The 13,445-nt window shown below is 43.3% G+C and overlaps 3 protein-coding genes across 7 annotated transcripts in view; 1 reads left to right on the top strand and 2 right to left on the bottom strand.

Moving 5' to 3' along the window:
• Positions 1–3,554, bottom strand: part of WASF1 (WASP family member 1) — an 88,126-nt gene extending 84,572 nt beyond the window's left edge. The window contains exon 1 of one of the 5 annotated variants that reach the window (XM_061460133.1): positions 3,283–3,554. The gene's annotated coding sequence lies outside the window, so the exon portion shown is untranslated. Of the gene's footprint in view, positions 1–2,543; positions 2,682–2,830; positions 2,978–3,282 lie in introns of those variants that run through there. The other 4 variants (XM_061460127.1, XM_061460128.1, XM_061460131.1 and 1 more) reach the window with 4 other exon arrangements.
• Positions 3,555–3,605: 51 nt separating this feature from the next.
• LOC133273033 (uncharacterized) lies at positions 3,606–4,557 on the bottom strand. The gene is made up of 2 exons (XM_061460913.1): positions 4,488–4,557; positions 3,606–4,075 (listed from the first exon to the last, which is right to left on the bottom strand). Exons 1-2 carry the CDS (start codon positions 4,555–4,557, stop codon positions 3,606–3,608), a joined length of 540 nt encoding a protein of 179 aa, XP_061316897.1.
• The window catches only part of CDC40 (cell division cycle 40), a 37,154-nt gene continuing 27,877 nt past the window's right edge, over positions 4,169–13,445 (top strand). The window contains exons 1-2 of the mRNA XM_061460107.1: positions 4,169–4,762; positions 12,918–13,004. Coding sequence (XP_061316091.1) covers positions 4,571–4,762; positions 12,918–13,004 — 279 coding nt within the window. The 5' untranslated portion in view covers positions 4,169–4,570. The remainder of the gene's footprint in view (positions 4,763–12,917; positions 13,005–13,445) is intronic.

The raw sequence follows: 13,445 nt of genomic DNA, 5'->3' as shown, positions 1-13,445 counted from the left end.
TTCAATCAGTTAAATTAGAGTATATTAAGATGCATCAGACACAAGCAGAAGACTATAAAAAGGCCCAATCTGAATGCAGTAACAATAACCTGGTAAGACTTCCATAATACCTTTTTCTCAGCATCCAAAAGCATAGATACAAAGGAAAAAAAACTTCATTTTCTTTCAAACTCTACTTCTCACAGACAATAGAGCCTCATATTTTAGTTCAATCCTGTTAAGTGTCTGGCTTGTGGTTTTTGTTTTTTTTTTCCCCTTCCTTCCAGAATGCAGACTTACACTTACATCTCATCCACCAAGATCTGTATATGCAAGTGGGCTGATAGCAGTTTAAGAGTATTAAAAAAAAAATAAATAGAAAAATAGAACAAGTTGGATTATATGCATTATCTTCTGTGGGGAAGGAAAACAAACAGAAAATACAAGGTACGAGATAAAGCACATCTATCATGGAAACAACAAAAAAGAACTATGGAAGAGAAAGTAAGAGAAAGTAGGATTTAAAAAAAAAAAAACACATTAAAGCATAAGGCAACAGATTCCATTATCTACTATATGGAAGAAAAGATTGATACGAAGGAAATGTGAAATGTTCAGTTAAAACTTAAAATATTTTACACCACCTTTTTCAGGAAATTAGTCTTATACAGGAAGTGTGGGGGGATCTCCCACTTGGAAACTGCTGGATGAATTCAATCAGATTTGACAGAAAGGTAGAGGTCTCAAAGATAATTGCCTAAGAAAATGTTAAGTTCATGAAATCAAGATGCTAAGAGTGTCAGGACCAAGGAAAAGCCCTTATTAGACATTAGATGATCCACAGAAGGATGACACTATAAAATATTCCATTAGAACTTACGATCATCCCTGAGATTTTTTTTAAAAAAGGGTAAGAAGCCAAAAGCTTCTACCACTCAAGGAACTACTCTTTAAAAGTACTCCTTCCTGTTTCACCTGCAGGAGAAAAAAGGAAGTACACAATAATACTTGGTATAGTATTCACCATCGGGAGAAGAAACAAACAGGTGCCAAAAGGCCCCTTTTATACGCAGAAGTGCTGTATAAAGCTGGATATCTTTATTTTCCTTTGGAGAAATCAAAGCAAGAGAGGCTAAGTGACTGCAAGAAAAAACAGCAGTGGAAAAGCTGGATGGAAATAAAAGCCAAATAACTCAAATCACCTTCCACCCACTACTCCAGTCTGCCTTTCAGAACCAGCAGCATCCAGCATGTAACATAACACATCTCCTGGAACCCGATTAATACAGAACACACAGCATATAGTAATCGACAAGAAGACTTTTTTTTTTTAAGCTGTATCACTCTTTTGATTTGTTTTACACTAATCAACTTAATAGTTACTGTGTTAACAGACTATCTCGATATAAATAATGAGCAGCAATTCCTCATCTCTTTCAGTAAAACCACATTTTAGATAGCTATAAATATTACCCATCAACACTTTTAAAGCATAGTCATCATTTCATACTCAAAAATGGCCTCTGCATGCTTACTAAAAATTAATCTTCGCTACAATTTATGCAAAGAGAAACTTCAGTGTTCTACTGAACACCTTCTTTTGTGTTTATTACTAGCCTGACAGTACCAGAAGGGCAACTAATTTAAATCATCAAGTGATTTTCCTAAGTTCTACAATGAAAACATTTGAAATTTAATCATCTGGGATTCTAATAGCAAATGATCCAGGATGCTTGGATGCAACATAGCTGGACATACTTAAGCAAACTACCAAAGCTTTGCCAATTAAACACTTGAGATTCAAGAATAACGAGGTAGAATTTATTTAATCATTTTCAACACAATTCTCCAATAAAATATCAGAGGCTAGTTGCACAAATAAACTTGAAATAGTTCACTTTTCAGGAAGAACACCTTTCAACTTCAGACAATACCCAGCCTCTGTATGCCAAGAGAAAAAGGAATGCAGTCATATGGAATCAGTTAACAGTTACAGCCAATAAACAAATTGACTGCAGTGGAAGATCCACTTTTGACATTAATAAGCAGTGATTCATGCATAGTGCCATACAGCTTTCCTTACTTATAGATTCATCATCCATGTATTTAACAGAAAAAGTAAACTCATTACCATATGAAATGCTAGTTTAAAAGTACATTTCAGCTGTTGGAGATGTAAACAAAAGAAAGGTCTCAGTGTTGTTGAAAATGTGGGAATTTTACCTAAAATCCCTATTCTAGGAATCAAAGACGATACATGCCCACGTCGAATAAAACAGGTCTAAAGGCAGCACTTCACCCCATGCTATTAATACTTTCTATTTGTCCTTGTATCTGTTTTTTTTTCCCATTAAAAAAATAAGTTCTCTATTCTCAAGCCAAGGTACTTGTTTAAAACCGTGACTGATGGAAAGGATGGAAAAATCAAACCAGAGCATTTAATCTGATTAAATGCCACTGTGTCACAATTAGATGTCACTGTATGTTCACTTTAATTCTGGAAGCACATGCGGCACACGAAAGGAAGTCATGGCACTGTACTAAGCGCATGCAGTGCATATTACCTAGCATCGAAGCTAGCCCCTCAGCGCTCTGCACTTGCCAATTATTCTGCCCGCGAGTGAAGCGGGCGCAGGAAAAGGCATTCTGCCGCCTGGAGAAGTTGGAACCTACGCGCTTTCTCCCGCTCCCAGCCGGCCGCGATCTCCGAGCCCGCCTAACAATGGTAGCAGTGTTACAGCGGGCAGCTCTGCCCTTCGCCGCTCCGCATCCCCTCGCCTCCGAACGGCGGCCCCGCCGGCTGTGCCCTCCCGAGCCCCCGCCACCACAACGGCCCTTGGGAGCTCCTCACCTCAGACCGGCCAGGCGCGAGCCACTCGCACCTGGCCGCGGCTGACGTCACCCCCACCCGCTGACCCCGGCCCCGCACGGCCCCACCTTCCCCTCCGGGTACGGGCACACGGGGCTAGGACACCGGGAAGAGACCGAGAGGAGGGAGCCCGCCGCGCTCCAGAGCGAGTGCGGCCCCCTCCCCTCTGCGCCTCGCAACACGCCCCCTCCTGCCCCGGCTGGCGAGGGCGGCGAGGAGACGGGGGAAGGGGTTCCGGGGCCGCGGTGTGCATCCCTCCGTTCCTCCCGCCGCCGCCCCCCGCACGGGAATGGACAAAGGGGAGGGGGCCAGCACCTGGTGGGGGCTGGTGCCTTTGTGAGGCGGACACGTCCCGCAGCGCCGGGGAAGGGAAGCGGGGGCCGGTCCCTCCCGCCCGACGCGATGGCCGCGAGGGAAGGGCGCGGGGCACTTACTCGCCGGCCCGTCTCTGTCGCGCTGCCTCCCCTCGCCTCACACCTTCACGCCGCTCAGCCTCAGCCCCTCCCTTCGCCGCGCGCTGCCCCCGCTGCCGTTGGAACTTCAAACGGTGCCAGCCATTACGGCACAGCGCCCCGCGGCCGGCCGCCGGCTCCGCGGGGCTGAGGGATGGGGGGGGCCGCGGCGGCGCGGAGCTCCCCCGAAGGCTTCACAATAGACACAGGGCAGCGAGCGTGTGAGAGAGCGTGTGTGTGCGCGCGGGGGGAGGGGCCTCGCCCGGCGCGCCGAGCAGAGCCGAGGCGGGAGGAGGCAGGGCTGTTTACCCAGCGGACGGACCCGGCGCCCCCCCACCCGATTCTCGGACTGGTCCATGCGCCGCCGCCTCCCCCCGCCAACGTGAGGGAGGCGAGCCCACCCCACCCCGCGGGCGGCAGGTGGTACGGTCCAGCCGGCCGGCTCCCTCTCTCAAGCACGGGCAGGGCGGGGCCCGCCATTGTGACTTGCCCGAAGCCGGCAGCTGGCTGCCAATCAGCGGCAGGGGGCGGGGCTCAGTGAGCCCCGGGGCGGCCCGTGCCGAGCGGCGAGAGGTCGGGGGTGAATACTGGGGCCGCCGTGTTGCCGTGCTCCCGTTCTGCCTTCCTGCCGAAGAGATGGCGAGAACCTTTTGTGTGCGGGAGAAGGCGCCCGCCCTCTGTTGAATGTTTTTCTTTGCCGTTAACGCAAGGTGCAGGCGAGAGCGGGTAGAAACCCTGAGAGACCGTGACAGGTCGTCACGTGGGGGAGCTCGAGCTGGAAATCGGTGGGGCTCGAGAACCAGTCATCGGCAGGCGCGCGTTCCCTTGGAACGAGCAGCAGGAAGATTTCCCCCCGCTCCCCCCACTCCCGCTCTCATCTCCCCGCCAAGAGCGGCGCCATAAAACTCGTTTGCCTGGGCAGCAGGACAGCAGCGGCTGCGCTACGCTACTCGGACTGGCTGTCCCCACCTCACGTGGAGCCCGGGCCCGGCCTGCTGGCGCCGCGTTGCATGCTGGAGCTTGTAGTCCTGTCTGGAAGTCCTGAAAGGTTGAATACCGACAAGAGCAAAGGAAGATGGTCCTCCCCCTGTAACGCCTATATATCCAATAGAAATCCATAATTTATCCCACACATTGTGGGGAGTATGTTCCGTTCTAATGCGCTATCTCTTAATGGGCAGTCCCACCCTTCTCGTCCTGCGGGAGAAAGCGGGCGGTGAGTTCCGCGGAGCTGCCAGGACCAGCTCGTCCCGTCATCCTTCGCGCCAAGATGTCGGCGGCTATCGCCGCGCTCGCCTCTTACGGGGGCTCCGATTCGGAGCCCGACTCGGAGCCGGAGGCTGAAGGCAGCTCCCAGAGCGCCGCTGTGGTCGCTACCCGCGACGCCGTGCTGCACCTCCGTTCGCCGCCCGCCGCCCCAGGGGCCCTGGCCGTGGACGCAGCCCCGGAAGTAGCCGTGAAGGTAGGCGTCACTCAGCCGCCCGGGAAACCGGGGCCCCCGGTGCCTGCGCGCCGCTGTGGCCACTACTTTGGTTTCTGTCGCTGGGGTCAGACGGCCTTGGGGCAGCCCAGGCCGGGGAAGCGGGGCAGGCTGGTGCGGGCCCGGCGCGGGAACGTTGTCGCCGTCTGGCCTTGCCCTGATCCGCGGTGTGAGGCCGGAGCTGGGGGTTGAAGGCGTTTGCTGGGGAGCTCGGCCGGTGGATCCTATTGTGGCTGTTAAGCTTATGAAAGCGTATTATGACTATCTCAAAGGCGTGCCTTGTTTAGCGTTCCTCACATACTCTCGGCTTCAGTTCCCCTGAATTCAGGATGTTCTTCTGTGTGGTTTGCACCAGTGTTGCGGTGAAACCGATATTTGATAGGCTGAGTGCAGCAGAATCCTGCCCTAAAGAGTATCCTGGAAACTGATCAGTGTTTCTGATTTCATTTCCACTGTTGCTTGGGAAACCTTAATTTTCCAAGTTCAGTATCATATTAGTTCGCTTTCGTGATTTCAGATGTTGGTTTGGGTTTTTAATACAGGCAACTAGTTCCTAATTAAAAGCAGGTGGCTCACCATGATGGCTGTCACTGTAGTACTGTGTTGCTTCCAGTTCTGAAAAGTTTCCTACTTTGTGACAAAGAGGTGAATGGACTCTTTCTCTTTGTTAGTTAATTCACAGGGTGTCGCACCTGGTTGTATCTGTGTGTGTATGTTATATTGTATGTCCTGACTAGATGTGCATCTTTGAATCCCTTGGAATCTTAGAAATACTTAACTTATTGAATTGCAGCTTCTGGCAGACTGTCTTCCCACACAGGCTTTGAAAGGAATGCTAATTAACATCTGTAATGTCATTTGAGCGTGAACGATAAGTGGCAAGTAGTATTGGCTGTTCTCTTCACTGCTCTTGGGGCTGTAGGAACAGCTTTGCCATGACAGCACAAAGGCTTGTGTAGTTGCTTGGTGGCTGACATCAAGGAACTAGTCTGAATGTCTGAATTCAAGAAAAAAAAAAACAAACCAACAAACCTGGTGGAGTTATTAGCTCTCGGATCCATTCCTTGATCTCTCTTGCCGTGTAGCTGCACCGTTGCTGTGCGGGCACAGTTAAATTCCCAGTGCCAAAGGAGAAACAAGCAGCTGGAGGAAAGAGTTAGGTGCCAGTAGCATGTTCTGTTCAAAGCTGTTCTCCAGGCTATGCCCTGGAAGGGGTATCTACCAGTACAACTAGGACTGCCTCTGCAGAGGGCCTTCTGCTAACCAAGGTCAAAAGGAAGTGAGGTTTCTAAGTGCCAAGGTGTTTAATTAAAGGAACTGATTAACTACAGTTAACACAATGATAATAAACCCAGAATAAGTTTAAGTAATGTAAGTCTGATGATCTAGAGTTTCTTTGCCATTGGCTATGCAAAAACGGGCTAAGGTATGTTAGTGGTGGCTTTTGTGTAGTGTGAATTAGGCTAATTAAGAACATAAACTGTAAAAGTCAAATAGGTATTCATTATTTGGTCTTTAACACCAGTGCATTGTGAATGTTGATGTGAAAGTAGAGGCCAGCGTGTGTTTCAAGTCCTATAACATAACATTTTCCTTTTTTCACTCTAAACTTCTTATTTTAGGATTCTTTCTAAGTTACATTTTTTCTAGACATTGCCAAAACCAATTAGAATCAGTTTTGCTACAGCTTCTACTGATATGAAAAAAAAAAACAAACAAAAAACAAAACCCCAAGATTGCTCACAAAGTATTTATGTTCACTAATGAATTAAAAATGCTGAAGAAAATTGTGTATTCTGTAAAGAAATAACTTTCACAGGAAATGTTGCAGCTGTAAGCTTTGCCTTACAGGCAAAGAAGAGAACATTGCCATAGTTTAACCCCAGCCAGCTGCTAACCCCCAGTCAGTCACTTGCTTGCTCCTCCTGGTGGGATGGGGTATAAAATCAGAAAGGAAAAGAGAGAAAACAAATGGGTTGAGATAAAGGCAGTTTAATAGATAAAGCAAAAGCTGTGCACAAACAAAGCAAACTGAATTCATTCGCTCCTTCCCATGTGCAGTCAGGTACTCAGCCTTCTCCATGACAGCAGGGCTCCATCGTGAGTAGTGGTGACTTGAGAAGACAAATGCCATCACCATGGGCATCTACCCCCAGCTTTATACACTGAGCATAATGTCGTATGGTATGGAATATCCTCAGTTGGGGTCAGTTGTCTCAGGTGTGTCCCCTCACAACCTCTTGTGCACCTCCAGCCTGCTCACTGGTGGGGTGCTGTGAGAGGCAGAAAAGGCCTTGGCTCAGCAGTATTTAAAACATCCCTGTATCATCAACATTGTTACCAGCACAAATCTAAAACATAGACCCATACTGTTTACCATGAAGAAAATTAACTCTACCCCAACCAAAACCAGCACATTTACTGTTTGATCTCCATCAGTTCAGGGTGGCACTTGGATGGCAACAGATTTTACCATATTTATCTACAGTGTTGCATTCACTGGTTTTGAGAGGAGGATACTCATCTTGGTTAAAATCAGCTGGACTGGCCTGGCCCGGCCCAGTACAAGAGCTGGAGCACTTGGGTCGTCCTCAATGTGGGAGAGGGTTGGAAGTCTCGGGTCTATTTGTAGAATCTAGTTTACCTTTGGCAGTATGCAGGTGTCCAGAAACATATTACTTCAGTGGAAGAAAGAGACTTCAGTCGCATTTCTTGATGTTCTTTAAAACCTAATGCCTCCCCATCTATGGAGATACGAAGGATGCAAAGTCAGCGTGTGACCATTCTGTAGCAGTAATGAACATTAGTGACTTTTAGGTGTTGTTTGTTAGGAATGTTTTGGCTTCTTTTAATATCGTGGGGTTTTCTGCTTTCTTTGACACAATATTATCTTTGCAGAGAACAGATGTTTAGAAACTGGCATCCTGCAAGATGCTGGGAACGTAGACTAGTTCAACAAATCCATTTAATGTACCCTTTTCTTCCTGTTTTGTTTTTATTCTATTGAAGTTAGTGGGATGGACATTTACTGTTAAGAGGGGTTGAATAGGTATAATGAGTAAAAGCTGAAAACAATGAAATATTGGGACTTCATTGCAAATGCCATTCTTGGTAACAAATCTGAAAATCTTTAAAAAAGATAATACAGCATATTTCACAGTTCAAGTGGTTTATGCAAGAGTTGGTAAGTGACACATTGTGTCAGCCTCTGTGGCTCATAGGATGGGGTCTTAATTTACCATATTGTAATTTAATGGATTATTAAAACTAATTAGGTCTTACGCAAAGCAGCATGCCCTTTTTAGATACTTGGCTAATTAGTAATGAATTTACCTAGGGAGAAGGAAGCATTGTAGATTTATTATCTAAAATATCCAGAAAAAAACATATAGACATCATAACTCTTTGCTTGCATGATATGAAACTGGAAAACTGACCTTTGCTTTGTTCTAACAAACTTTGTGCTTACACAAACGCTTGAGATTTAAGTGTCAAATTCTGCTTCTAAATGCATGAATGGTTCTTATTAAACTTACAGGTAGCCACATAATAGCACAGTGGAGATTACAAAATTTGTCTGAAGTATTAAAATATTGTGGATTAAAAGGATTGTGAGTTGCCTCAATGTAAATAACATTATATTCTTTCTAAGGAGCAGGTAAGTGTTGCAGTCCATGCTGCAGATTCTTTTTTTTTTTTTAAAGAACTTTATTTAGCCTTTATTTAAGGTTTGGAAGGAAAGCTAATTTGATTTATTGGATTTATAGTCTAAAATCCCTTCTATATCCTGTGCTCTTTCCTATGCTGACTTTTAACTGGCCAAAGGGCCTTTATGGTAGGACTGAAGGAGCATGCTTTGGTAGGAGCTAAGCATTCTGTGATCTCTACGGAGTTATAACATCTACACTTAGTATCAAAAGCTTCTTTCTGTCCTTATGTAGATTCCTTAGGAAATGCTAATATCACAGAGTACCGCCCTGAGCATCATTCCCCTGTGACAGTGTGATGCTGTGCTGGAGGGTGAAAGACGCAAAAGGAGAGCATCTAAATATCAAATAATTTTTTGCCTAATCCAATCATATCTGAACTGTAAATCAACCCAATACTGCAACTAAGTAGACATCACACCTATTAAAAAAAAAAAAAACAAACCAAAAACCCAAAACAAACCAACATATCAAGTAGTACAGTGATAAGACAACATGCTGCCTTTTTGCCTTGCATCAAGAGTAATGCCTGTATCTGCTTAGGTAGACGCTCATTTAACTTTGCTACAGAACTTCAGTGGATCCGTAGACTGAGAAATTCAGTGTTTGGCTTTCCTTATTTCTGCTAATCGTATAATCTGAATCTTTTTTAGGGTAAATTAGGTTGTTTAGGTTTTCTGCACATGTCATTTTCTTAGACCTCCGATTCTTGATTTTCTCTTTTGGATCCTTTTCGGTAGTATGTGTCTTAGCTGATATGCGGTGCCCAATGTAGCCACTATATTTTAGTGGTGCTTGTTACCAGTGCTGAGAAAAGCAGAGAGGTGAAACATAGAGCAGAATTTTGCAGCTCTATTGTATTGTCTTCCAAGAAAGCCATGTTTGGTAAAACACAACTTCCTAAAACCATTATTTTTTTCTTTTTCAGGTTATATGGGATATACCACCATTGATGATAATATGGCATGCCATAAAGCCCATATTTATACAGTTTCCAAGTTGGAGCAAATACAAACTGCTTCATGGCCAGTCCTATGGCTCAATTTTCGTTTTTCCCTGGAGAAACCCTGTATCTGTTTAAATTGGCAGCTTCTTAACCCTCCTTTTTGTGATTCCTGTGCCTTTGTGAGTGAGAAATTACACAGGGTAATACTTAGCCCATCATTAAGTTCACAGGTGCCCTCCTCTTTCACTCTTTCACTTGTGTCCCTCTTGGGACATAAGCTGCATGATAGATTGTGCACTTTAGGCTTTTAGATAAATCAAGATATGCTGTATGTGACCAAAGGGAGAACTACAGCACAGCAGACGGACATGATCCTTTAGATTATCTATCTCAGTCACACAGCTCTGCCAAACTGCTGCACCTGTGATCCCTTATCTGTTTGCTGTAGCTATGGTGACTGCCTCTAGAATGCCAGCATAAAGGGACAGGGTTGTAGGACCTGCGTGTTTACTTTTTTCACTTTCTGGGTGTTGGAATGATGAGTTCTGCTGAAATGGTCTTCTGGCGATGCATGCAGTTGTACCCAGGATCTTCACTGTGTGCAGAGGTTGCTGGAGTTCTTTTCTCTCTCTTTTTTTTTTTTTTTTTAAAAAAAGACAAGCCATCACAACACCCCAATGCAGACAGTTTGGCAATTTCTGAAATGGTTGATAGACTATTTTCATATTTTTTATGTTTCTGCTACCTACCAGTCTCATAATGCTATACAAAATAGCAGTTATCAGATGCTGACCAAAGGATAATTTGTCTGCTGCAATTTGAACTCTTGCTGTAGACTGACATTTCAGAATGTTGTCTCAGTGCTTTATTTTCTTATGAAGATTTTGATTCTTTAAAATACTGAGAAGGTAAAGTAGGGATTGGGACACATTCAAATTATTATATAGTTCAAAGTAAAACGGCATAATGAAAAGAGAACCAGTATGTGCTTCAGCAGCATATTAACAGATCATCATTTGATGCCCAAATGTATGAAAACATGAATAAGGCTCCAGGTCTTGGGGAGTGTAGCTCTGATGAATAGAACATGTGCTTCAATTTCAAGGCTCGGTGGTTTTCACACAGAAAGACTATGCCTGTGGTGGGTCTAGGAGTGAACATATTGTATGGCTTCCAAGTGACTCAGCACTGTTCTACCAGCAGTGTAGAACCAGAATTGCTATAATCGTCCAGCAGAGGATCAGCTTTCATGGCACAATCTGTTTCTTTTCTCAATTACCAAGTGGCATATAATAGGACTTAACAGGGAGAAAAGAGGAAGAAAAATAGCAGAACTGACAAATTCTTGGCAGTTTTGCAATACTGGATTTTTCTCATTTTTGCAGTTTTAAAGAGCAGGGGAAAAAAAGATGTCTTAATTTCAGGTAAACTGATAACTTTTTTTAATGTTGCTAGTGGTTCATAAGATGAATTTTGCCAAATTATCAATGACATTAATTTTCTCAAATTATAAGGTTGGTTGCTAAGATATGAAGTCTAGCTGGCAGAGCAAGCTGTGTGACATGACTTGGAAAAGTGCCCTGTGGAAAATATCCTCAGGTCATGGAACTGCGAAAGGGAATGTGTATAGGTAATACAGGTTACAGAATGGTTTTGATATGTGCCTATTCTAACTGAGGGTGGGGGTGGGTTTTTTTTGTTGTTGTTGTTGCTAAATGACTGGATTAGGCCTGCTGTGCTGTTCCCAGGCAAGTTCATATAGTGTACGAAAGTCAGGGCTGTGAATGTACTGGTAGCCATTATCGTCTAAACCCAGTGAATTGTTAAGGTAGTGTGATGAGAGGAGCAAGGTCAGGCTGAGAATTGGCAGCGCTAAGGGTTCAAGCAGGAGCAGTGCAATGGCTGGACTTGCCTGTTAGCATAATTGATATACAGTGAGAGTAAAGTTTTCTAGTTGGATTTAACAATCTAAGACAGTGATCTTAGTAGAAAAACAATTGATGGAATAGGTGGTGTCATTCTTTAAAAAAAAAAAGCAACACAAAAACAAAACAAAAAAACCAAAACAAACAAAAAAACTAAACAAACAACCAAACACTCAACTTTTGGTTGGTTTGGTTTTATTGAGCAGTTTTAACCAAATATGATCAGATAACATGCCAAAGGTACTGTTTTTCTGTGTCTGGAAAACAAGGTTTTAAAACTTTTTAAGTCTTGCATGTCTAAGCAAATTCATTTGTAATTGAACTACTACTAAATTGGGGAGGAAAAAAAGGCTTCTGGGCATGCCATGTTAGAGAATAGCTAACAATATTAAACAAGTAAAGAACATGCCATTTTGGTCTTTCGAGATACTGTAATGCAAAGCAAGATAGAGTTTCTTAAAGGTAATTTTGTACTGAGGAAGTGACTGCTAAAATGTGATCCTCTGTTGTGCCACTTCCTTCTCTGAGTTGCAAATGCTTTTGGATCGTGTAGGTGAGTGCTGATTAGATGCTGATGCTAAGATAGGTTTTTCAGTAAAATTACTAGGAATATTATCAATATACTAGCACACTGTAAATCCCTTTCAAATGTATTTTTTCTAGAATAAAGATGCAGGAAGCAATACTAGTAATAATACTGCAAAGTAACATTCTCCTTCATGAGCTCTGAATTGGGGGTGTGCAGGTGTGTCAATTCAGGGTCAGTGTAAATGAGCTTCAGTAAAGCTCTGTGAAACCAGGTGTTTTTGAGCACCACCTTTCTCTTTCCCATCTTTTCTGCTGTTTTCAGCTGTGTGTACTCATCTAAGTTTTTGTCTTTGAGTTGCTTGAGAAGTTGTTCTTTAGTTAGGCCCTCTTTCTTCTCTCTTCATCTATTGAGTTAAATTTTTGTCACAACATTCTTGGAAATGCATTTAAATACTGAAGTTGAATTACACTTAACTTTTGTTAAAAACCTGGAGATAAGGGATCATTGGATTCTCTGAAACTCATTATTCTATGTTATGTTTGCACTGATGTCTAATATTTGTATCCCAAGTGTTTTCCAGAAGAGTTGCTTGTGACTTCAGCCTTACACTTTTTGTAGACTCTTAATTTCACACTTCGATATTACATCGGTGACCACTTAATCGACTGTTCTTTACGAGGTCTGGTTTTCAAACATCCTCAAAGAAAAAATAAATAATAAAAAAAAAGCTTGCCTCCAATCTTGCCACTGGTTCTAAATTGTGTGCATGAAGCCTTCAAAAAAAAAAAGTAGTAATAATACATATGCAGATTTCCTCATGTATGTTAGATGGATTTCTCAGAGAGGGCCCAACATGGGTTTTGCAGTCAGTATTTTTGAAAAATAGAAACCTTGCCCAGGCTACTCCTTTCACTGTCCTGAAAGTGTCAACTTGAACTACAGCCCTAATTTGGTCTGAAATGGGGTAATATAATATATTTGAAAGTCTGTACGTAGAAAATGGTTTATTAATATGCCTGTTTTATTTCAGGAAGATGTGGAAACAGGAGTCCATCTTGATCCTGCTATCAAGGAAGTTCAGTACAATCCCACTTACGATACCATGTTTGCACCTGAGGTAAGAAACAGTATTGATCTTTAGAGCAGACATGCCTTTGGCCGAAAGGCAGAGGTTCTGTAAATCTCGTGTGAAATTCATATAAGACATATCTTGTTTGGATGCTTGCTCTATTTTGGAATCTAGTTTGAGGAAATTGAAAAAAGATTCTACACAGTTTTGTTGGTATTGTTAATGCTTGAATTTTAATATTCTTCATAAAGCTGTTTTAAGAAAATTCTTAAAGTGTTTATTAGAATAATAGCTATGGAAATTGAAAAATCAAGATAGGAAAATAGCATTATAAAGATGTTGAGAAAACATGAAGTGCATTAAAGTAGTCTCTTGCTATTCTCACATTTTTGCTATTTGCTCAACATGCTACTTAGAAAAATGAATGGTTAAATTTTGGGGATATGTGGCTTTTGGAGCAGGATTTAAAATTAAAATCCAAGTTCTTTC

This window comes from Pezoporus flaviventris, unplaced genomic scaffold (genome assembly GCF_033815535.1).
Source record: "Pezoporus flaviventris isolate CSIRO_AGI_PZ_B2104156 unplaced genomic scaffold, CSIRO_AGI_Pfla_v1 ptg000031l, whole genome shotgun sequence".
Classification (NCBI taxonomy): domain Eukaryota; kingdom Metazoa; phylum Chordata; class Aves; order Psittaciformes; family Psittacidae; genus Pezoporus; species Pezoporus flaviventris.
The sequence above is the reverse complement of the archived record's forward strand: the minus strand, read 5'-3'. Positions and strand labels throughout refer to the sequence as shown.

Coding starts and splice junctions, on each gene's coding strand:
- LOC133273033 (XM_061460913.1), bottom strand. CDS start 4,557: ATGACGGGACGAGCTGGTCCTGGCAGCTCCGCGGAACTCACCGCCCGC. Junction 4,076..4,487: donor TCTCCCGCAGGACGAGAAGG/GTGGGACTGCCC, acceptor ACCGATTTCCAG/CTCGAGCTCCCCCACGTGAC.